Here is a 25,545-nt window from a genome sequence, read left to right on the forward strand (position 1 = left end):
CCAGACAGAGTTATAGTATGACTGGAATGTACTGTACAACGGGCATAAGGTCACACTATGTTTCAGAGATGGAACAGTAACACTGACTAGTACAATATTTGATTTATACAGCAATAAAATTATAGATATTTTCATAAACACATTTGTCCGCAAGTACCTGGTAAGAAAAAGGGCAATACATCCAGTCCCTTTCATAGTGTATTGCTTGACCCTTTATAGTATGTTATTTACCATGTCTGTTTGTGTGGAGACTCGGAGGGCGAGGGAGTTGATGCCGCTGGCTGACAGGACAGAGAGGTGAGGGGTCAGAGCACTACAGCTGGCCACAGCCATCTCCCTCTGGAACACACAGCAGGACGGCAGCACCGCAGACAGGATCACGTCTGGATTCTTCAACACGTAGAACACCTGGAGGGAGGGACAGGCAGAGTCAGACAGACCAGTGTAAGTGAGAATGAACGGTTCAGAGAGCTGTGATGGTGCGAGAAGGTGAACAGAACTTGGACTTTACATGTAGGTCAACTGTTATTGTAATACATTGTTAACCCCGAATTAATGTCCATGCAAATGGACAATAAAAGTAGCGTATCGTATGAACTGTGTGTTTCCTACCTCAGTACACCTGATGGTGCGCCCGTCCGACTCAAACTCGGTGTCTTGCTGCATCCTCACACTGTGGACCCCCTCCAGAGGTTTCCCGTCCACACCGCTGGTCACACTGTAAGGACACAAACTAATTAACCAATCATGCACCAGGGAGAAGATCACCAGTGTGTGTGTGTAAATGCACGTGCGCGCATGTGTGTATTACCCTTACCCAGCGTTGACGGGAGCACGCCAGTCGACCCAGCGCACGGTGATGTTGTCCCGGAGCTCCCCTCCGTCGGCCTTGCCACAGGGGATGTGGAAGTCCGTCTGCACCCTCAGGGCGGCGCGCAGGGCCTCCATGGTCTCTGGGGGGATCTGCACCATCAGACCGTCCTCCACGATGCTCGACTTGGCGATGAAGCCCGACGACGCCTTCAAAGCACCGTTGAATACCACAAAGCTGGCCCCCGTCACTAGACAATAAGGTCACAGACTGAGTAACACAGCAGGTGTATAAACTGTTCAGTTCTACTCAGGTTACATGGAGGCACTGACTCGAGTCACTGGCCTGCGACCTATAGGATCTAAGGTCATGACACACCTGCTTCTTATCGGAGTCGTATTCATTACACACCAAAAGGAAGAAAATGGACTAAAACAGGAAGGAACTACCTGAACTTGTCCACAACTAAACATTTTGCGTCCCTCTTGAATTCGGGCTCCCAAGTGTCGCAGCGGTCTAAGGCACTGCATCTCAGTGCAAGAGGCGTCACCACAGTCCCTGGATCGAATCCAGGCTGTATCACATCCGGCCGTGATTGGGAGTCCCATAGGGCAGTGCACAATTGGCCCAGCGTCTTCCGGGTTTGGCCGGGGTAGGCCGTCATTGTAAATAAGAATTTGTTCTTAACTGACTTGCCTAGTTAAATAAAGGCTAAACAAATTAGAAAAAAATACGACCCTGTTCTTTGAAAACAAAAAACAGTCTTCTGACCTCTAGTGGGCAATCTGGTTTAGTACTGACCTGTGCGTGTCTTGCCAGGCTGGCTGTTGGCCTGGCTCTGGTAGTTGCCCTCGTCGTTCTGGAAACAGACCAGGTGGGAATCAGCCTCCGAGCTGAAGCCAGCGCCCACACTGATCACATGCTCGTTAGATGCGTTCACCACCTTCAGCATCTAGAAAACACACAAAAAGTTATACTCGCATCGAAACACAACCCTACTAATGGCAAGTTGGTGGGGTTTTATACACCCACCCCTAAATTCAGGTAGTCATTTCATAATCCAAAGCAAATTGCATATAGCAACCCGGCTTAGCATATTAGCATAGCATAACCATGCTAGTTAGCTCTAATGCTACTGGTCCTGAAGTTTGCGGACGACTAATAGTCACAGTCTCCTGCATGCTGATGAAAGTGCCCACGACCCTGTTGTTAATGATTTTGTTCATTTTGGTGTGACAGTGAATTCTTACGAATGAATATGACAAGAACCAAAGATATGTTGTGTATGGATTTCAGGCGTCAAACCCCTACCCCTCAGAACACTATCGTCAAGGGCCAGGTGGTAGACACTGTAGACAACTACAAGTATCTTGGCACAATGACTGATAATAAATTGAACTTTTAGTAACACTGACATGTCGTGAAAGGGCCAACAATGCCTTTTTGGTTTCGGGAAACTGTCAGTTTCCTGACTTGTCCAGGTAGACAAGTCGTACATAGTCTGTCTTACCGTTTTCTTTGATTTGCTGGTACTGCAACCTTGGTGTAAAAGCTAAAAATACACTAACTAGAATAGTGAAAGTGGGCGGTAGGATCACAGGAGTCCAGCAGACAAGCGGTGAGGAAGGCAGAACCCATCCTGTCTCACTGTGCCCTCCCTACCCCATGAGTTCCAGGTTTCCCGGTTTAGATTAACCAATTGTTAAGACTAACAGGTACAAGCTCTCCTTCACCCCAATGGCCATTGCCCTTTTTGAATACAGGGAAGAGGTGGTGGTAGGCTAGGGATGATGACGTTGAGGATGACGATGGTCATATGTTGTTGATGATTAAGGGGATGTTGATGTTTTCGTCAGCACATTGTTGATATGTTGTTGAAGAGATGAACTAAGAATGCACACTGCACTTTAGTTATCAGGAAACTTTGGCTTGCTTTACTTGTGCTGCTGTCGTCGATCATAGGCCTTCAGGAAGTATTCACACCCATTGACCTTTTGTAGCCTGAATTTAAAGTGGATTACATTGAGATGTTTTTGTCACTGGCCTACATACAATAATGTCAAAGTGGAATTATATTTTTCGATGTATTTTTTTAAATGATTAATTAGAAAAGTCAATAAATATTCAACCCCTTTGTTATGGCAAGTCTAAATAAGTTCAGGAGTAACAATTTGAGTAACAAATCACATAATAAATTGCATGGACTCGCACTGTGTGCAACACCTCTTCTCTGTACCCACACTAGAGGTCGACCGATTAATCGGAATGGCCGATTAATTAGGGCCGATTTCAACTTTTCATAACAATCGGAAGTCGGTATTTTTGGACACCGATTTGGCCGTTTTTTTTTTACACCTTTATTTAACTAGGCAAGTCAGTTAACTTATTTGGGACTGAGGGGCAGCATTGATTAGCTTGGATGAATAACGTGCCCAGAGTAAACTGCCTGCTACTCAGGCCCAAAAGCTAGAATATGCATATAATTAGTAGATTTCAGAGTGTTTTCTATCCAGTTTCTAAAACTGTTTGAATGATGTCTGTGAGTATAACAGAACTCATATGGCAGGCAAAAACCTGAGGCAAAAATCCAACCAGGAAGTGGGAAATCTGAGGTTTGTAGGTTTTCAAGTCTTTGCCTACCCAATATACAGTGTAAATTTGGTCCGATTGCACTTCCTAAGGCTTCCACTAGATGTCAACAGTCTTTAGAATGTTGTTTCAGGCTTCTACTGTGAAGGGGGAGAGAATAAGAGCTGTTTCAATCAGGTTTCTGGCAGAATGCCATGAGCTAAATCATGCGTGCGCCCGTGAGAGCTAGCTCTGTTCCTTTTCCTTTCTAAAGACAAAGGAATTGTCCGGTTGGAATATTATTGAAGATTTATGACAAAAAAATTCGAAAGATTGATTATATACATCGTTTGACATGTTTCTACAAACTGTAATATAACTTTTTTGACTTTGTCTGGACCTAGAGCCTGCACCTTTGGATGTGTGAACTAATGGCGTGAACAAAAACAAGAGATATTTGGACATAAATGATGGACTTTATCGAACAAAACAAACATTTATTGTGGAACTGGGATTCCTGGGGGTGCATTCCGATGAAGATCATCAAAGGTAAGTGAATATTTATAATGCTATTTCTGACTTCTGTTGACTCCACAACATGGCGGGTATCTGTATGGCTTGTTTTGGTGTCTGAGCGCTGTACTCAGATTATTCCATGGTGTGCTTTCGCTGTAAAACTTTTTTGAAATCTGACACAGCGGTTGCATTAAGGAGAAGTGTATCTTTAAGAACACATTCTTATTTTCAATGACGGCCTAGGAACGGTGGGTTAACTGCCTTGTTCAGGGGCAGAACGACAGATTTTTACCTTGTCAGCTCGGGGATTCAATCTTGCAACCTTACGGTTAACTAGTCCAACGCTCTAACCACCTGCTTTACATTGCACTCCACGAGAAGCCTGCCTGTTACGCAAATGCAGTAAGAAGCCAAGGTAAGTTGCTAGCTTGCATTAAACTTATCTTATAAAAAACAATCAATCAATCACTAGTTAACTACACATGGTTGATGATATTACTAGTTTATCTAGCGTGTCCTGCGTTGCATATAATCGATGCGGTGCGCATTCGCGAAACAGGACTGTTATTGCTCCAACGTGTACCTAACCATAAACATCAATGCCTTTCTTAAAATCAATACACAAGTATATATTTTTAAACCTGCATATTTAGCTAAAAGAAATCCAGGTTAGCAGGCGAAATTGTGTCACTTCTCTTGCGTTCATTGCACGCAGTGTCAGGGTACATGCAACATTTTGGGCCGCCTGGCTCGTTACGAACTAATTTGCCAGAATTCTACGTAATTATGACATAACATTGAAGGTTGTGCAATGTAACAGGAATATTTAGACTTATGGATGCCACCCGTTCGATAAAATACGTACCGGTTCCGTATTTCACTGAAAGAATAAACGTTTTGTTTTCGAGATGATAGTTTCCGGATTCGACCATATTAATGACCTAAGGCTCGTATTTCTGTGTGTTATGTTATAATTGAGTCTATGATCTGATAGAGCAGTCTGACTGAGCGGTGGTAGGCAGCAGCAGACTCTGTAAGCATTCATTCAAACAGCACTTTCGTGCGTTTGCCAGCAGCTCTTCGCTGTGCTTCAAGCATTGAGCTGTTTATGACTTCAAGCCTATCAACTCCCGAGATTAGGCTGGTGTAACCGATGTGAAATGGCTAGCTAGTTAGCGGGGTGCGCGCTAATAGCGTTTCAAACGTCACTCGCTCTGAGACTTGGAGTAGTTGTTCCCCTTGCTCTGCATGGGTAACGCTGCTTCAAGGGTGGCTGTTGTCGTTGTGTTCCTGGTTCGAGCCCAGGTAGGAGCGAGGAGAGGGACAGAAGCTATACTGTTACACTGGCAATACTAAAGTGCCTATAAGAACATCCAATAGTCAAAGGTATAGGAAATACAAATCATAGAGAGAAATAGTCCTATAATTCCAATAATAACTACAATCTAAAAGACTCATGAAGAAGACTCATGTTAAAAGGAACCACCAGCTTTCATATGTTCTCATGTTCTGAGCAAGGAACTTAAATGTTAGCTTTCTTACATGGCACATATTGCACTTTTACTTTCTTCTCCAACACTTTGTTGTCTCATTATTTATTTGAGGCTAAATTGATTTTATTGATGTATTATATTAAGTTAAAATAAGTGTTCATTCAGTATTGTTGTAATTGTCATTATTACAAATAAAAAAACAATTTAAAAAAACGACCGATTAATCAGTATCGGCTTTTTTTGGTCCTCCAATAATCGGTATCGGCGTTGAAAAATCATAATCGGTCGACCTCTAACCCACACATACAATTATTTGTAAGGTCCCTCAGTCGAGTAGTACATTTTAAACACACATTCAACCACAAAGACCAGGAAGGGTTTTAAATGCCTCGCAAAGAATGGCACCTATTGCTAGATTGGTCAAAATAAAAAAATCTGACATTGAATATCCCTTTGAGCATGGTGAAGCTATTAAACTTTGGATGGTGTATCAATACACTCAGTCACTACAAAGATACAGGCATCCAGGCAACTCAGTTGCTGGAGAGGAAGGAAACCACTCAGGGATTTCACCATGAGGCCAATGATGACTTTAAAATAATTACAGAGTTGAATGGCTGTGATAGGAGAAAACTGAGGATGTATCAACAACATTGTGGTTACTCCACAATACTAACCTAATTGACAGAGTGAAAAGGAAGCATGTACAGAATAAAAAAAATATTCCAAAACAAGCATCCTGTTTGCAACAAGGTATTAAATTAGTACTGTAAAAAATGTGTCCTGAGTACAAAGTGTTATGTTGGGGGGCAAATCCAATAAAACACATTACTGAGTACCACGCTCCATATTTTCACGCATAGTGGTGGCTGCATCATGTTATGGGTATGCTTGTACCTTTCAGCAGGACAATAACCTAAAATACAAGGCCAAATCTACACTGGAGTTGCTTACCTAGAAGACCGTGAGTGTTCCTGAGTGGCCGAGTTACAGTTTTGACTTAAATCTACTTGAAAATCTATGGCAAGACCTGAAAAATGTTGTATAGCAATGATCAACAACCAATTGACAGCGCTTGAAGAATTTTGAAAATAATAAATGGGCAAATGTTGCACAATCCAGGTGTGGAAAGCTCTTAGAGACTTGGCAGCTGTAATCGCTGCCAAAGGTGCTTCTACAAAGTATTGACTCAGGGGTGTAGATGCTTATGTAAATGAGATATTTCCGTTTTTCATTTTCCAAAAATGCGCAAACATTTCTAAAAATAGGTTTTAATTTTGTCATTATGGGGTATTGTGTGTAGATGGGTGAGACAAATATATGCATTTAATCCATTTTGAATTCAGGCTGCAACGTCAAAATGTGGAATAAATCAAGGGGTATGAATACTTTCTGAAGGCACGGCATATTTGTATTGACTTGATGTACCCTCTTGGACAATAAAGTTGAAACTTTAACTTGTCCTTCAAACCAGATAGAAACAAAATAGACACATACCAACAAACTCAAAAGTCCTGCAATGCTCTGTCTTACCTCAGTAAAGCTACTCTTGGGAATGTCTATGTAGCTGTGGCCCATCTCCATGTGGATCCTCAGGCCCTCCACGGCAGGCAGACTGTACTGGTAGTTCCTCAGGTCCTGGAAACAAAAACGCAACACAGAACTTACTTGAGGGCATTAACAGCATGTGACCTACTACATTCTCTCAGACATATGACATGCCTCGTAGACAATCCTTTTTGCAAAGACTAACACACACAGTATCTTAGAGGTTTCAGAGCTGTAACAGACAGTGTATGATAACCCAGTCAGACCTGCCCTCACAGGCTCCTCTCTCCCAGCAGTGAACAGTTGGTAGGAAAACAAACTACTGCAGTGTCTCTCCCACAGGAGTCCTGATCTAGTTCTATGCGTGTCATCTCGGTCCTCTGTCGGCTGGCCCTCAGCTGAACTCAGCAGCACTGCACAGCATATGCTGGCTCAGTGATCATCACAGAGGATCAGGGAGATATCTCTCAACTCTGCTTTAAATCAGGGCTGGAGACCTACTTTTACTGCTTAGCTTCGGTTTGATGTGAATTGTTATATTCAACGTTTTGATTGATCAAATTGCAAAAAGAAAAAAAGATACTCTGAAATGTACAATAAAATAACTTGTGTGTGTGTGTACTTACAGCCAGCAGGTTCATGATGGTGTGTCCGGTCTCTCTGAACACAGTCTCTCTGAAGCGGACGCTGACCAGCGTACTGGGGTACACTGCAACACAACCCACAGAGGGTCAAAGGTCACTAGAACCAGGCTCGACATCCGTCTAAACACTTGTTGCAATCATTTCATTGGGTCATTACTGTAAACTATGGCCACGTTTGTAAAGTAGATTCAAAGTAAGAGGATCTTAATAGCCTACAGGCTACAGCACATATCTAGGCATTGGCCAATTTCAAAAGTTTGAAACATCAGAAAAACTGATTTAAAAAGGGTAGGAAGTGTACATTTTTACTCAAAGTAACAATGTAGTCAAAGGCTTAGTAACTTAATTGTAGATTCCCCACACGTGGGGGCCGCATGATCTCTGTGAAGTGGGCTACCAGAGTTTTTCAACCTGGGCTTAGTACTAGGGTGCTACAGTAGCTGACTGACTGTCCTGTTGTGATCATTTCCATCTGCTTGGAGCCTTCCTCCGATCGCCATCTTATTGTTGCCTCTTCCCCTCGTCTCCTGTGCCCAACGCCGCCTCTGGATTATTGACTCTGGAATTGATCTACTTTGGATTTACCTCACTATATCACAATTGGATTAACGGACTCTCCCTCGGCTAGTGAAACGGCCTCTCCCCCTGAAGCACCTCTCTCCTTGGCTCTTCTTTGGTAGCTAACTCAGCCGTCAATCAGTAAGTCTCCGCTCGCTCTACTTTAGATAACTGCTTATACCGGTAACATTATTTGATACCTGGTTAGATGGCACTATGTATTTCCAAAACTTTGGTTTACTTTAATGTAGCTGTAAGTTTGGTGTTGATAGCAACTGGCTGACTCATGCAGTGCTAACGTAACATTAGCCGGCTGGTAGGGCTCATGTTAGCAGGCTACTATGGCTAACGTTAGCAGGCTAGTTGGCTAGCAAACGTGCAAGCTGATTTGTAACAATAAATTCATTGAGTATTTGTTCGTAAATTGGCAAAAAATTACATTGAAACCGGTAGTCATGAGTGCAAATTGATTTGGTTTCATTTTAAGTTCTACATTTTAAGTTATTTCTGTTGGCGTTTACATTATATGGAATATGCTGGCTTGCAGGGTCATCCATATGATGTCACACCCTGCAAAAACATTTTCCGGCATGACTTTGGCATTGTAATTGGTTTTATGTAATAACTCGAAAAATAGAACAGTGTTGTAATTTTGCATTGGGACTTCTGATGCAGATATTGATGCAAATCCATATGTTTATGCTACCTACCCTCTTTGAAAACCAGTCAAAGTGTAAAGCCTGAAACGATTTACCATGCATTTATTACCACTGCACCTAGACAAGGCTAGTAACGGTTGGGTTCTCACCACTGTGTTCTGCTCCCAGCCGTAGCAGCAGTCTAAGGGGGAAGACCTTGGCCCAGGGCACCTCCAGCCTCTGGATGAGCAGGCCACAGAGGAAGGGCTGTGGAGGCAGACAGAGGCCCTCCAGGGCCTGAAAGGTAGGGGAGAAGAACAGCACCCCGCCGTGCTCCTTACTACCCAGGAAACTACCTGTGAACGCCACGTTGCCCAGCTCCTCCACAAACTTTCCTAAGGGAGGGGGAGAGACAGAGGTCAGTGTGTGCAGAGTACCATTTCAGCGCAGTGGCAGCACCCCCGGCCCCCACGACGACACGCTATGCAACACCCACACTGCTCAAATCATAGGCAAATTCACCTTTTTTAGCCTAATAATGATGTTGGCAGAAGACCGCCTCAGTAGAAATGGTAGGCTATAGACTTATGGGTACTTAACTGGTTGCTATTCAGTAGATAACTAGAAATGTGTTTAAATGTACAATCAGAGCTCCCCCTAGGATTTTCTGATAAGATGGTTGAGTAGGCCTTAGGTTGGGTAGGGGGGGGGGGGGGGATGGGGGGGGGCACACAAGGGGGTCAGTCAACTTCCACCATCAGGAAGCTGGAGCATTTTGTATTTTTGAGGAACCGGTAACTGCGATTTCCTGAAACATAGGGCTCTATTTTTGGCTGGCGTTAAGGCGGTGAGAGTGTCAAAAACACGTTAGTTAGCAATTTCATCATGTAAAAACTAGCGCACTGGCATTTTACAGCCCTTAACGCCAGGTTCGGCAATTTTCCCGTCTTATATCAACTCGCTTGCGCTCAGATGGGCGGGGTGGAAATATTTTAGGCGTGTCCTTAAAAACAAGATCAAATTTCAGGCACCGCTGATAAGGATATTTAAAACCAACCAAAAGCTGGCTTTAGCGGTAACGCAGTTAGTTATGGCAGGAATTTTGACAAACGGAACGCAGCCTATCCAGCCATAACGACTCACACTGCCCATATGCGCATGGAGCAAGAGTAGCCTAATGGGCTTTTGGTGCCTGTATACGTCGTATTTAGAAACATTTAAAAAAACTTCCCATTGCGTTTTATTTTCTTAAAAACCAAGCATAGCCTCCCTCCTCTCAATGAAGGCTTTTTCTTTTGTCTGCCAATGCAATCCCGAAGTAGTCAAGACTGTCGATACAGGTTTTGGCTCCTGAATCCAATTGGAAATAAATCTTAAATCACCAAAGCTTTATTAAAATATCAAGTTTGAGAGGAGTAAAAGAGCGAGCTGACATTCCCTTTTTATCTATGCATTGTAGGCAGGTCCACATTATTTTAGCCATGCAGGTCCCGTTCTGGACCTGCGTAAAATAACGTCCATGATGTAGGCTGTGTCCATGCCCATCATGAAACGAGCGATGACAACCTCGGTGAATACGGTGAACCTCGTATTTAGAAGTGATCTTTAACCTGTATTTGTTTTCCGTTTCATCAAAACCAAAGCCCTCCCTTAGGCCTACTATAACGAAGGCTGGTTCAACAGCAATGATTGTCTGTCATATCCTGCTGATTTTATGATATCATTACATAGGACATTTATTTATTGTTGTCGCAAAAAATCGAATAAAATGATTGCTTGTTTTTCGTTTGAATTTTATTACAACCACATGTATTAGAATGATTCCCCTTCCTGGTATTATTGGGACCACGCCCGTTGCACGCTTGCAATGCAACGTCTGGAGATGTGTGAATGTGATCTGTAAAATGGTTCCGATTATGTTAATAAAATATCGGCCTATTAGGGATCAGTATAACGGTGAGCGGACATTCTCCCTCTCTTTATATTGAATTTTGTCCCGCTACTGTGAAAAAGTTTGGATGTGTGTAAAACCCTCCATAGTCTGCGTGGTTTTAATATTACATGCCCACGTGGAGAAATGATGGTGCCTGTTAGTGTGTCATAGCCTATTTAAAACAAGTTGTTTCGTTTTGTGTAGAATTTGAATCAAATCATTTGTTCTCTTTTAAGGCCTTATCAATATTGAATTTAATATTGCTTATTGACAATGTTTGGAATGTCCCTGCTCAGCCATAATGCAAATGACAGTAGGCCTAGACCCTATTTCAGTGTGAATGCTATTGAAGCCACGCATTTACTTAGAACAATGTGGACTGCAAATGGGTTCAAGTTAACGTATTTAGCAAGGATAGGTCTACATTGTCACTTCATTTCTGTAAGCCCTTTATACAAACTATAACAGACTAACATTGGAATTGGAGTTGATTCCAAGGCACTACATAAAATATTGTAAATACACAACTTGTAGCAGCCATATTATTTTGCCATGGAGCGAAATATTGGCCAGTGAGGGGCCAAGCCTCGACACACCCGCAACTTGTTTAATCATCAAAACCCAGCGCTTTCGCGGCAACGTCAGCAAGTGCGGCGATAATTGTGATAGTGAAAATAGCCAAAATATTTCTGACACACCCCTGAACCTATAGTGCTACCGCCTGCGCTTAGATTAACCATTTCGTTAGGTTTGTTAAAATAGAGCCCCTAGAGTCTTAAATGATTACAAACAATGTAGCTAACACAGAAGTCTTATGTTTGATCCAAAGGATATTGCTGGTGGCTTCAATGACACTTTCACATAAAATGTAGGGGTAATGTAACCCAATAATGGACTAATGGAGCCTAACGTTACTCCTTCTAGTCCAAGGACCTTACATGTTCTGTTAAAAAGGTGCCTTCGCTCTGGAAACCAAAACAGCCAAATACTCCATCTAAACGTGAATCGATTCTCAATTGCGGTACAGTTCTAGAAACATACAGTCCTCTACTTTCATATCGCATCAAAATCAAATTGAGGGCTGGCCGGAGCAGAGAGCTAGAGAATCCTTCTCCTCAGCCAAGTCCTCAGATTGGCTCAGCTCCAATTGCAGACGTCTGAGTCAGAAACCACAGGGTCGTCTTTCGTACCAGCGTACATGGACCTAAAATTGCGTGAATGGCATGTAAAATGTGTGCAGGTCTGTCTGTGTGTGTGTGTGTGTTTCCGTTTCTGCCTACCTCTGTGAGTCCTGGTAGATGGAGAGGAACAGGCTGTGTGTGTGTGTGTGTGTGTGTGTGTGTGTGTGTGTGTGTGTGTGTGTGTGTGTATCTACCCCGCTGTGCGTCCTGGTAGATGGAGAGGAACAGGGTGTGTGTGTGTGTGTGTGTGTGTGTATTTACCCCGCTGTGCGTCCTGGTAGATGGAGAGGTACAGGCTATGTGTGTGTGTGTGTGTGTGTGTGTGTATCTACCCCGCTGTGCGTCCTGGTAGATGGAGAGGAACAGGGTGTGTGTGTGTATCTACCCCGCTGTGCGTCCTGGTAGATGGAGAGGTACAGCGTGAACAGGTCTTTGGGCAGAGATCTCTCCTCAGGCAGACACTCCAGGATGAACACTACCTCCCTCTGCCCTACTGTCTGTAGACCACTGGAGCCCAGACACCAGCACTTCCTACTGCAGTCTACAGGAGAGTAGAGAGACACACAGTGACGAAACATATTAGTTTGGGACTGGGACTAGGAATAAGGAGGTTTGAGTTCGATTTCAAAACTCAAAGGTAACACCCTCTCTTTTTCACCTTCCCATCATCAGAACTGATCTGAAGAAAGTGGACAGGGAATGTACCCAGTAGGAATCAACCATATTGCTTTCAACAGTCCAATCTTTTCAGATCAGTGCAGACGAAGGAAGGGAGAGGTGAGGAAGCCACTTTACAGGAGGTTAGAGATGGGTGTTCTACTTACAGCTGACTAGTTTGACATTGACCAGCAGGTTGGCGTTGAGGACAAAGGTTAAAGGTCGCGGGCCTCCCTCCTCCAATAGGAGCAGGATCTGGCAGGGGGCAGGTCGCTCCTCCACCAATAGATCTCCTCCCCCCTCCTCTTCTCCGGTGGTGATGAGTAGAGGTGGCAGGCCCTCGTCATCCTCTGGGAGCAGACTGGGGCTCCTCTCTACGCAGCTCCCTAGCCCACACAGCAGGCTGTAGTCCCAGGGCCCCGACACTGGGGGCCGCACAACCTCCACTTTTGCTGGGACCTCAGGGGCCGACATACCACTCTCAGACACCGCTGCAAAGCCAGGGGATACTCTGCTGCCAGCCTGGAGGAGACGGAGGGATGAGAAATGGATGTGATGAAAGAGGAAATAAATAAACGTGTGCGTCTAGGGATTTACAATGTGTGTGTGTGTGTGTGTGTGTGTGTGTACAGTACCAGTCAAAAGTTTGGACACACCTACTCATTCCAGGGTTTTTTATTATTTTTGTAGAATAATAGTGAAGACATCAAATCTATGAAATAACACATATGGTATCATGTTGTAACCAAAAAAAAGTGTTAAACAAATCAAAATATATTTTATATTTGAGATTCTTCAAAGTAGCCACCTTTTGCCTTGACAGCTTTATACACTCTTGGCATTCTCACAACCAGCTTCATGAGGTAGTCACCTGGAATGCATTTCAAAGTTAATTTGTGGAATTTCTTTCTTAATGCGTTTGAGCCAATCAGTTGTGTTGTGACAAGGTAGGGGTGGTATACAGAAGATAGCCCTACTTGGTAAAAGACCAAGTCCATATTATGGCAAGAACAGCTCAAATAAGCAAAGAGAAACGACAGTCCATCATTACTTTAAGACATGAAGGTAAGTCAATCCAGAAAATGTTAAGAACTTTTTAGTTTCTTCAAGTGCAGTCGCAAAAACCATCCAAGCACTATGATGAAACTGGCTCTCATGAGGACCGCCACAGGAAAGGACGACCCAGAGTTACCTCTGCTGCAGAGGATAAGTTCATTAAAGTTACCAGCCTCAGAAATTGCAGCCCAAATAAATGTGTCACAGAGTTCAAGTAAAAGACATCTCAACGTCAACTGTTGAGGAAACTGCATGAATCAGGCCTTCGTGGTCAAATTGCTGCAAAGAAACCACTACTAAAGGACAACAATAAGAAGAAGAGACTTGCTTGGGTCAAGAAACATGAGCAATGGACTTTAGACCGATGGAAATTTGTCCTTTGGTCTGATAAGTACAAATTTGAGATTTTTGGTTCCAACCGCAGTTTCTTTGTGAGACTCAGAGTAGGTGAACGAATGATCTCCGCATGCGTGGTTCCCACCGTGAAGCATGGAGGTGGAGATGTGATGGTGTGGGGGTGTGTTACTGGTGACACTGTCTGTGATTTATTCAGAATACAAGGCACACTTAACCAGCATAGCTACCACAGCATTCTGCAGCGATATGCCCTCCCATCTGGTTGGCGCTTAGTGGGACTATCATTTGTTTTTCAACAGGACAATGACGCAACACACCTCCAGGCTGTGTAAGGGCTATTTGACCAAGAAGGAGAGTGATTGAGTGCTCTATCAGATGACCTGGCCTTCACAATCGACCGAACTCAACCCAATTGAGATGGTTTGGGATAAGTTGGACCGCAGAGTGAAGGAAAAGCAGCCAACAAGTGCTCAGCATATGTATGAACTCCTTCAAGCCTGTTGGAAAATCATTTCAGGTGAAGCTGGTTGAGAGAATGCCAAGAGTGTGCACAGCTGTCATCAAGGCAAAGGGTGGCTACTTTGAAGAATCTCAAATATAAAATATATTTTAATTTGTTTAACACTTTTTTGGTTACTACATGATTCCCTATGTGTTATTGCATAGTTTATGTCTTCACTATTATTCTACAATGTAGAAAATAATAAAAAAAATAAAGAAAAACCCTTGAAAGAGTAGGTGCCTCTTACCGTGTGTGTGTGTGTGTGTGTGTGTGTGTGTGTGTGTGTGTGTGTGTGTGTGTGTGTGTCTATATAGAGTCCCTCTTACCGTAGGGGCGTCTGGTGCGACAGGGCTGGACTCCTGGGAACTCCTCCTGCCGGTCACAGATAGCCTGGTGGTGTCGGCCACCTCTCCGTTGGGCAAGATGCCATCTGCAAACCACACACGCTTCTGCTCACGAGGACAACCTGACACATCCACCACACAGGGACAGGGACTTCTGTCATTTTCCCCATTTCCCTATTTAAAGTGTTGTTTAGAGTGCTAAATTTATACCAGTGTTTCCCTATATTAATTTAGCCGCCGCTGCTAAGTCATTGCAGCCACCCCCCAAAACTATGATAGAAAAATATATATGATACGATTTTTGGGAGGAAATCATTTTAGGGATGGTAAAATGTTGTCAGCGTTAAATGAAACCAAATATAAAGTATGTCGAAAAGATAACGGAGGTATATCTTTTTTAAATAAGATCTTTGAGAACTAACAACCACCAAAATAAATACTTAGTCTGGGAGAATCTAAAATTCCAAAAATGTCATGGCATGGGGCCCCCATTGATTTTGTTATAATGTTGGAGTCACTCAGACAGCATAAGACAGCGTAAGCCATGGCAAAATGCTAGGGGAAACACTGAATACAAATGAGAAACAAGGGAAAATAAAACAGGAAATCTGGTAAAAATGGAAATGATAACAAAAATCTAAATCTTTCATTGTAGCCAAACTGTAGCTGGCTAAGCTATCCAATGGAGAGCAAGAGGATGTTGATCACTTTTGGTAACACCATTAGACAACAGCAACCCTTGATACTAGTTCAAGGGGTGCATCAGTACCGTCGCTGCCGGGGGTTTTGAGCACGGAGACGGGCACCATGACGGTGGGCGGAGGGGAGTTGAGGGTGCCTGCAGCCCGGGCCTGCTGCAGGGGCGGGATTGTGCTGCAGTACTCTGACGGGACGTTGGGGTTGGGGCTCGGACCTGTCGGACTCATCATACGCTCCAGCGCCTGAGCTAGAGGGGGAGGAGAGAGAGAGATGGAAGGAGAGGTGAGGCAGGTAAAGAGTGAGTGAGTGAGGAGGAGAGTTGGCATACAAACATGGGTATTTTACAAATGTTCCACTCTTAGAATAAAATCACTTTTTCCCCGGGTAACCCGGTATTTCTTTAAAGTGTAATTTTTAAGCATTAAGGCCCGAGGGGGTGTGGTATATGGCCAATATACCACGGCTAAGGGCTGTTCTTAAGCACATCCCAACCTAGAGTGCCTAGATACAGCGCTTAGCCGTGGTATATTGGCAATACACCACAAACCCCCGAGGTGCCTTATTGCTATTTAAAACTGGTTACCAAAGTAATTAATTAGAGCAGTAAAAATACGTGTGGTCATACCCGTGGTATACGGTCTAATATACCATGGCTTTCAGCCAATCACCATTCAGGGCTCGAACCACCCAGTTCATAATAAAGCATTTAAAACCATAGGACAGAATCATGTGCCTTTCGAAGGTGTATTTCACATACCATTTAATATTTACTTATTACATTCATTCTCATAAAAATATAATAACTCTAAAGCAATATAAAGTCATCTCACAAGGTCTCGTTTTAAAACGTGTAGTTGTGTCATTGGGGTTTGAAACAGCCTGAAAAACCGAGGCAAAAATAAAACCGGTTCAAATGAACAAACCACTTAGGGTACAGTGCCTTCGGAAAGTATTCAGAGCCTTCGGAAAGTATTCAGACCCCTTGACTTTTTCCACATTTTGTTACGTTACAGCCTTATTCTAAAATGGATTTAATTGTTTTTATCCTCATCAATCTACACACAATACACCGATGACAAAGCAAAAACAGGTTTTTAGAAATGTTTGCTAATCTATATTTCACATTTACATAAATATTCAGACCCTTTACTCAGTACTTTGTTGAAGCACCTGTTCGCAGCAATTACTGCCTCCAATCGTTTTGGTTATGACGGGTAAAAAAAAATAAGTCAAACGGGTAAGGAATACTTTGCGAAGGTACTGTACAATCTAGGCCTTCTTTTTTTAACATAGGCTATTCATAGGAATGTTATGATAATGAAATAAATAAAATCAACAGCCAACATACAGTAGGACAATAAAAATAAAAATAAATAAAAATCAGGCTTTTCACAAAATAAATTACTGGTAAAAACACATAGGCTAGCCTACACTGTATCCAAATATAGCCACAGCATAATATAAATGAAACCACAACGTCATTGCATTTTAGTACACAAGAAGCACAATTCCTTTCCAATGGAACGCTGCATTTGCCTTGCAGCGTGGCGTTGGAGAGGCAGTTGTAGTGCGTTCTGTGTGGTGCACACGTTGGATTTATCTAACCTATACGTCAAACTGTATGCGTGGGCGGCTAGACAGAAATGGTAGCAGAAGGTGAATTTTGAACGTTTGCTGAAGCCCCCTCTCTGCACTTGGCGGGCGCACAATTAGCCCAGCGTCGTCCGGTTTAGGGGAGAGTTTGGCCGGCAGGGATGTCCTTGTCCCATCGCGCCCTATGCATGTTCTGTGCTGTAAGCGAATAAACATTATTTCACAGAATGTTTGCCATGTCCCAACAGCATTTATTGTATATAGCCCAAGTAAACATAACGGTGAAAAGTAATCAAAACAACTGTTCCACCACCTCTCTTGGCCAAGCCTCGCGTTTAACAGACACTCCAATATCCACACGGCAATCTAATGTGGACAGATGGAAGCCCTGCGTCCCATTTACAAATGGGAGCGATCCTTCTCACGCGACTGAGACAAACCAAGCCAAGCCGTACTGCCCTGGTTCTGCGTCCACCATAGTTACAGGAACTGTGCTGGAAAAGACGATGTGAAACTAAAACCGTCAGCACAATATGGTTCAGTTTGGCTCTGTTATTGTAAATCAGGCAAGAGTGAGAGAGTGAGAGTGGTATATGGATGGAGAGAGTGAGAGAATGAGAGTGGGATATGGATGGAGAGAGTGAGAGAATGAGAGTGGGATATGGATGGAGAGAGCGAGTGAGAGAATGAGAGTGGGATATGGATGGAGAGAGCGAGAGAGAGTGAGAGAATGAGAGTGGGATATGGATGGAGAGAGTGAGAGAGAGTGAGAGAATGAGAGTGGGATATGGATGGAGAGAGCGAGAGAGAGAGTGAGAGTGGGATATGGATGGAGAGAGCGAGAGAGAGAGTGAGAGTGGGATATGGATGGAGAGAGCGAGAGAGAGAGTGAGAGTGGGATATGGATGGAGAGAGCGAGAGAGAGAGTGAGAGTGGGATATGGATGGAGAGAGCGAGAGAGAGAGTGAGAGTGGGATATGGATGGAGAGAGCGAGAGAGAGAGTGAGAGTGGGATATGGATGGAGAGAGCGAGAGAGAGAGTGAGAGTGGGATATGGATGGAGAGAGCGAGAGAGAGAGTGAGAGTGGGATATGGATGGAGAGAGCGAGAGAGAGTGAGAATGAGAGTGGGATTTGGATGGAGAGAGCGAGAGAGAGTGAGAATGAGAGTGGGATATGGATGGAGAGAGCGAGAGAGAGTGAGAATGAGAGTGGGATATGGATGGAGAGAGCGAGAGAGAGTGAGAGAATGAGAGTGGGATTTGGATGGAGAGAGCGAGAGAGTGAGAATGAGATATGGATGGAGAGCGAGAGAGAGTGAGAGAGGGATTTGGATGGAGAGAGAGAGAATGAGAGAGGGATTTGGATGGAGAGAGCGAGAGAATGAGTGGGATATGGATGGAGAGAGCGAGAGAGAGTGGAGGAGTTGATACCAGGAAAGTGAGTGGTGGCCTAACTCAGATCAGGCCAGGCATGCTAGCAGATATACATATACTTCCAGTCATTGCCCTAGTTAGAATTGGCTTTGCGAAACCCTCTAACTTCCTTCCTACGGGACACAGTCTCATAAAAATGGTACCCGCGACTTCATCTGACTCTGGGGAAGTATATAAAAGGGCCTCATTGCCAAAATCCAGAAGTATCCCTTTAAAGCTAGACAGTCAGGGAGTATCAAAAATTCCCAAAACAATGGATAGAGGACCCTCTTTTGAACATTTTGACAGCATTGAAATATAACACATTTCCAATGCAGCCCTGTGGACATCACTGGAGACCAAATGTGGCCCAAGGGGAAAAATGAGTTTGACACCCGATGCCGTGCTTCGTCCGCTAGCTGCCGTGTGTGTGTGTGTGTGTGTGTGTGAGAAAAGTGCCGACTGAGCTCTGGCCTTCATTATATTGATTAAACATCATATCATCTTTATTGGCCTGGTTGGACAGGCCCGAGCTAACACAGTCCGTCAGACTACCTGCACGACACATACGCACACACTGGCACACACACAGAGGAATATACACACACATGTGAATGAAGCCACACAAGCGCAGACACTAGTAAGGCTATTAGCATGGGTCAAGAGCACTACTCACAACAACAGATCAATAGCACAACAGAAGAGAGAGACTGAGGAGAGAGTTGAAGTGTTTCACCTCGATCTTTCTGAGAGGAGACAATGACATGGCATAAAATGCACAGCAGTCTGTGTCCTCTAGGAGCACTCAACAAGCCCATACAGATCAACAGAGAAATAAACTGAGATGAATCCAGTGTGTGTGTGTGTGTGTGTGCGCGCGTTGCGCACCACAACACCATGAGCACGGAATCAGTTCATAAGAGATGAACCAGTGTGAGCTAGAAGCGCCAGGCTTCTTGTTCTTCTCTTTTAAAAAGTCATAGGGCGTCCCATCTTACCTTGCTTTCACTCCTCCAAACTCGGGAGCTCTGTCGGTCCCCTTGGTCACGCTAACCTACTTAGCCTTACCGACGTTAGCCCTTGTTGGCTGAATGTAAAATGGGCTGTACTAGCCTAACTGAAGCAAAGTATATTAGCCATATTACAGTAGATGCTAGCCTATGCTAACTTGACTGAAGCTAGCTCTGTTCTCCCAGCTGGGCTGTTCGCTGCAGACTCCAGGCAGGCAGGGGAGGTGTGTGCCTCACAGACTGCTCCCCGTACTGATGAGAGCGATGGGGAGAGTAAAGGTTGGGGGGGGGGGGGGGGGGGGGTGGAGCATCGCGTCACTCTGCTCCTGCCCTCAGTCCCAATCAAAGTGGATGGCCCCTTTTCTTTCTCTTTCTCTCACACACACACACAGCAGACAAGGGGACAAAAATAGTCACGCCAGGCTGTCCCTGGACATGTGTGCCCGTGCCAGAGAGGGCGTCAATGTGCAGTGTGTGTGTGTGCGCACGCATCACATGCTCACTGCGTCAGGTGGCTCCCGTCCCACACACACACAGTCAAGGACACACACTAACATCTTGACTCCTTCCAGCCATAACTACATACCTCTATCTCCGCCCCTTTCTTTGCACCAGTCATATTGTCCTGACTGTAACCTCGGCTCTGTTTCTGGAGAGGAGAAAGTCATTCACTTGACCAGGGAAGCAGAACCATAGAAATTGAATACATAGAACAGAAACGCTTCTCTCTTCCACCTGATTTATCACCACTCACCAATAACATTGTAAAGCAACAGAAATCACTGGTTAGTTGGCTAGAGTGGCACTACGCGAGACAGGATACCCTGGCCTCCTAGCAACACCACCATCGGCGGGTAAATAAGAAAGCATAATTTTCAATGGGGATGGATGTTCTAGTCATTGTGTTTCTATGTGCAGCTCAGTGGAAGGCCAAAGTCGTTGTTCAGGAGAGCAGAAGGGCTTTGCACAGACCTGTGTTACCATGATTGTATTTGATATATTGCGAAAGGCCTGTTTTGTCTCCATGCTGTTCACTGACAGATTTGCCGCACGTTCCCCACTGTCGGCTATGCCTTGTTATTGGGCTGCACACAATCCACAGCTAGGCAACTTCTTAAAGAAGCTATTGGTCCTCTGTGGCTAAATTATAGGCCTACTTATGTTGTAGTAGGCTATTCTGAATTATAGAATTACTTCTGCCTGTTCAATAACTTCAGCAAATGTATTTCAATTTACCAGGGGGCGCTGCACCTCCAGCACCCTTCCCTATGATTCTATCAGGAAATAAATGATGAAGTGCTGCTATGCGTTGGCTATCAGCCAACCAGACTACATATTGATGTAAATCAAGTGTTGTGCTGCTGTGGCAGTACTGTTGACATTTAAACTAGGTAGCTTGCTACAGACACTCAAACAGTGACCGCATTTCAAGCCATGCATGTTTGAATCCCGGGCACCCGCAATCTCTGTACAGGGAAGGCACAACCGGGCCCACGAGAGGGGGGAGGGGGGATGACGAACTTGAAGACGACTTGGGGGCAGTGGGTTTAGAACAACAATGGCAAAAACGGGATACAAAAAAATACAAATGATGTATCACCATCCAAAAGTGCAGTTGGCAACTGGGAGGGCAAAGGGGCAGGTGCTCGGGCACAGGTAGACCCCCATCTGTGTACGTGCCTGGTGAAAAATGACAGGAGCATGGGGAAAAGCACACGCATAGAGACCGGGGAAACACAGTTACACAAGCTGGTCTCACGCTTTTACACAGTCCCACACACACTGAAACAAAGGAGACACGTTCACGCAGGCTGTGAAAGAAAGCCCCTCAGGCACTCAACTCTAACATAAGATAGATCTCAAGGATAAATTAGCTAATTTACAGATCCCCCTTAGACTGTGTCTAAAAACTTCACTAGTTGTCAAGTCCTTGCTTCCTCCGTCCTTGGAAGATCAATTAGAGGAAGTCCGAGGGAGGGACATTGGATCCTCTCCTCCAATGAGAGCTTTGAGAGGAAATTGAGGAAACACGGATTTGACAACTAGTGACATTTTCAGACAACCTTATGCTACTCATTAGCCTACACTGTGACCAAGCCACAAACAAGCACAACTACCAGTTAACAAAGTGCTATTCATCGGTCATGTGCTGCTCTAGATAGTCTAAGGCTCTGTCCCAAATGGCACTCCATTCTCTATAGTGCACTACTTTTGACCAGGGCCCATTGGGATGCAGCCTAGAGAACAGCAACCAATGTTCCTTCTAAGCTGAGCTTCACTCAGCTTTATACGGTTTTCCCTGTTAGTTAACACTATCAACGTTTCGAATCAACGCAATATTAGCCACTTTCAAGGCAACGTACCCAAACAAAAACGAACTACGCAAGACTTGGTATCCAAAACTAACTACGCAAACATTTTGTTGTAGGCAGAGCGGAGAGGAGTAGGATTCTATTGCATCGACATGCATGACTCAGCCCATATTCTACACAGACCGGTGCAGAATAACCAATCAGAGCTGCAGTAGATTTACACTGAACAAAAATATAAACGCAACATGTAAAGTGTTGGTCCCATGTTTCATGAGTTGAAATAAAAGATCCCAGAAATGTTCCATACGCACAAAAAGCTTATTTCTATCAAATTGAGTGTACAAATGTGTTTACATCCCCGTTAGTATTTCTCCTTTGCTAAAGATAATCATTCCACCTGACAGGTGTGGCATATCAAGAATGTGATTAAAAACATGATCATTACACAGATGCACCTTGAGCCAGGGACAACAAAATGCCACGCTAAAACACAATGCCACAGATGTCTCAAGTTGAGGGAGCGTGCAATTGGCATGCTGACTGCAGGAATGTCCACCAGAGGTGTTGGCAGATCATTTCATGTCAATTTCTCTACCAACGTAGTTTTAGAGAATTTGGCAGTACGTCCAACCGGCCGCACAACCGCAGACCACGTGTATGGCAATGTGGAAGCGAGCAGTATACTGAAGTCAAATGTATTAACAGAGTGCTGCATGGTGGCGGCGGAGATATAGTATGGGCAGGCATAAGCTATGGACAACTAGAGAGATTCTGTGATGAGATCCTGGAGGCTCATTGTCGTGCCATTCATCTGCCGCCATCACCTCATGTTTCAGCATGATAATGCACGGCCCCATGTCGCAAGGATCTGTCCACGATTCCTGGAAGCTGAAAATGTCCCAGTTCTTCCATGGCTTGCATACTCAGACATGTCACCCATTGAGCATGTTTAGGACTATCTGGATCGACGTGTGCAACAGCGTTTTCCAGTTCCCGCCAATATCCAGCATATTCGCAGAGCCACTGAAGAGGAGTGGGAAAACATTCCACAGGCCACTGTAAACAGCCTGATCAACTCTATGCGAAGGAGCTGTGTCACGCTGCATGAGGCAAATGGGTGGTCACACCAGATACTGACTGGTTTTCTGATCCCCACACCCAACTTCTTTTTTTTTTTTTAAAAGGTACAGTATCTGTGACCAACAGATGCAAATCCATAGAGTAGGGCCTAAAGAATTTCTTTAAATTTACTGACTTTATTATATAAGCTGTTATTCATAAAAATCTTTGAAACTGTTGCATGTTACATTTATATTCTTGTTCAGTATATACAGTACCAGTCAAAAGTTTTAGGACACCTACTCATTCCAGGGGTTTTCTTTATTTTTTCTATATTGTAGAATAATAGTGAAGACATCAAAACTATGAAATAATATATGGAATCATGTAGTAACCAAAAAAGTGTTAAACACATCAGAATATATTTTAGATTCTTCGAAGTATCCACTCTTTGCCTTGATGACAGCTTTGCACACTCTTTGCATTTCTCATCGAATCACAGCCTACTTCGCCAACCGGGTGATGGTTTAACAAAAGCGCATTTGTGAAAAAAGCACTGTCGTTGCACCAATGTGTACCTAACCATAAACATCAATGCCTTTCTTTAAAATCAATATACAAGTATATATTTTTAAACCAACATATTTAGTTAATGTTGCCTGCTAACATGAATTTCTTATAACTAGGGAAACTGTGTCACTTCTCTTGCGTGCAAGCAGTCAGGGTATATGCAGCAGTTTGGGCGGCCTGGCTGGTTGTGAACTGTGTGAAGACCATTTATTCCCAACAAAGACCGTAATTAATTTGCCAGAATTGTACATAATTATGACATAAGTGAAGTTTGTGCAATGTAACAGCAATATTTAGACTTATGGATGCCACCCGTTCGATAAAATACGGAACCGTTCTGTATTTCATCGAAAGAATAAACGTTTTGTTTTCGAAATGATAGTTTCCGGATTTGACCATATTAATGACCTAAAGCTCCTATTTCTGTGTGTTATTATGTTATAATTAAGTCTATGATTTGATATAGCAGTCTGACTGAGCGGTGGTAGGCAGCAGTAGGCTCGTAAGCATTCATTCAAACAGCACTTTTGTGCGTTTGCCAGCAGCTCTTCGCTGTGCTTCGAGCATTGAGCTGTTTATGACATCAAGCCTATCAACTCCCGAGATTAGGCTGGTGTAACCGATGTGAAATGGCTAGCTAGTTAGCGGGGTGTGCGCTAACAGAATTTCAATTGGTGACGTCACTCGCTCTGAGACCTTGAAGTAGTTGTTCCCCTTGCTCTGCAAGGGCCGCGGCTTTAGTGGAGCGATGGGTAACAATGCTTCGAGGGTGGCTGTTGTCGATGTGTTCCTGGTTCGAGCCCAGATAGGGGCGAGAAGAGAAACGGAAGCTATACTGTTACACTGGCAATACTATAGTGCCTATAAGAACATTGAAGAGTCAAAAGGTATATGAAATACAAATGGTATTAGAGAGAAATAGTCCTATAATTCCAATAATAACTACAACCTAAAACTTCTTACCTGGGAATATTGAAGACTCATGTTAAAAGGAACCACCAGCTTTCACATGTTCTTATGTTCTGAGCAAGGAACTTAAACGTTAGCTTTTTTTACATGGCACATATTGCACTTTTACGTTCTTTTCCAAAACTTTGTTTTTGCATTATTTAAACCAAATTGAACATGTTTAATTATTTATTTCAGGCTAAATTGATTTTATTGATGTATTATATTAAGTTAAAATAAAAGTGTTCATTGTTCATTCAGTATTGTTGTAATTGTCATCACTACAAAAAAAAAATATATATATATATATATTTTTTTTATTTATTTTTTTATTTATTATTATTATTATTATTTTATTTTATTTTTTATTTGTCCTCCAATAAATCGGTATCGGTCGACCTCTAGATCAAATAGCCACAGTAGCCTACTTGGCCACTTAAAACTAACTTAAAGCGGGTACAGCCTCAGTGTTCACAGTAAACGCGACCAGGAAGTCGCACAGAATTTTCACAACATTCAAATTTGCACTCAGCAGACCTGACATTTTATCAGTAGCGATTTTTTTTTGGAAGGCACATAAATAGCAACTCTTGTAAAACCCTGTCTGTTTTGCTTCTTCTTCAGAGTTGTTCTTGAAATGCATATTACTTCGGTTCAGTAAGCACTCCAAGTTTAAATAGTTGAGAGACCTTGTCTGACATTCCTTCTAAGTGACCTTAAAGTTCAGAGTGAACATAAACTGGGATACTTTCCTTGCATCATTCACCATACGAGTTCCATATGCTCCAGGGCTGAGTTGGATAGTTGGTAGGCCTCAGCCTAACAGTGACACCAGGCTGTGAATACTCTAGTGTGTTCTTCAGACATCAAAGGCTTCTTTCATGTTCTTCTGGGAGGAGCCAGACAATGGTGGTTCAGAGCCATACAGAGCAGTCAGCTGAGCTACACACATCTGATGGTGGTCTTGTAGAATAGCAGATCACATACTCTTACGTCTGTGACATGGGTGTATGATATCTTGGAAGAAAACACTCATAGAAATTAGAATCTTAATATCACAAACAGGTTTTTCTTTTTCTTGTGCCCCTCCTTCACTACTAGTCAGCCATCACAGCTGATGGCCCATCGAAACCA

At 43.6% G+C, this 25,545-nt stretch overlaps 1 protein-coding gene across 2 annotated transcripts in view; it reads right to left on the bottom strand.

The window, feature by feature from the left end:
• LOC129863685 (zinc finger FYVE domain-containing protein 16-like) overlaps window positions 1–25,545 on the bottom strand; it is a 45,220-nt gene that overhangs the window by 3,860 nt on the left and 15,815 nt on the right. The window contains exons 5-15 of one of the 2 annotated variants that reach the window (XM_055935842.1): window positions 15,576–15,752; window positions 14,789–14,892; window positions 12,715–13,069; window positions 12,276–12,431; window positions 8,947–9,171; window positions 7,563–7,645; window positions 6,922–7,026; window positions 1,613–1,763; window positions 818–1,061; window positions 613–718; window positions 232–408 (exon numbers count right to left, since the gene is read on the bottom strand). In XM_055935842.1, the coding sequence (XP_055791817.1) occupies window positions 232–408; window positions 613–718; window positions 818–1,061; window positions 1,613–1,763; window positions 6,922–7,026; window positions 7,563–7,645; window positions 8,947–9,171; window positions 12,276–12,431; window positions 12,715–13,069; window positions 14,789–14,892; window positions 15,576–15,752 (1,883 nt within the window). Of the gene's footprint in view, window positions 1–231; window positions 409–612; window positions 719–817; window positions 1,062–1,612; window positions 1,764–6,921; window positions 7,027–7,562; window positions 7,646–8,946; window positions 9,172–12,275; window positions 12,432–12,714; window positions 13,070–14,788; window positions 14,929–15,575; window positions 15,753–25,545 lie in introns of both variants that reach the window. The other variant, XM_055935841.1, reaches the window with a different exon arrangement.

Source organism: Salvelinus fontinalis, chromosome 10 (genome assembly GCF_029448725.1).
Source record: "Salvelinus fontinalis isolate EN_2023a chromosome 10, ASM2944872v1, whole genome shotgun sequence".
NCBI classification, from domain to species: Eukaryota; Metazoa; Chordata; class Actinopteri; order Salmoniformes; family Salmonidae; genus Salvelinus; species Salvelinus fontinalis.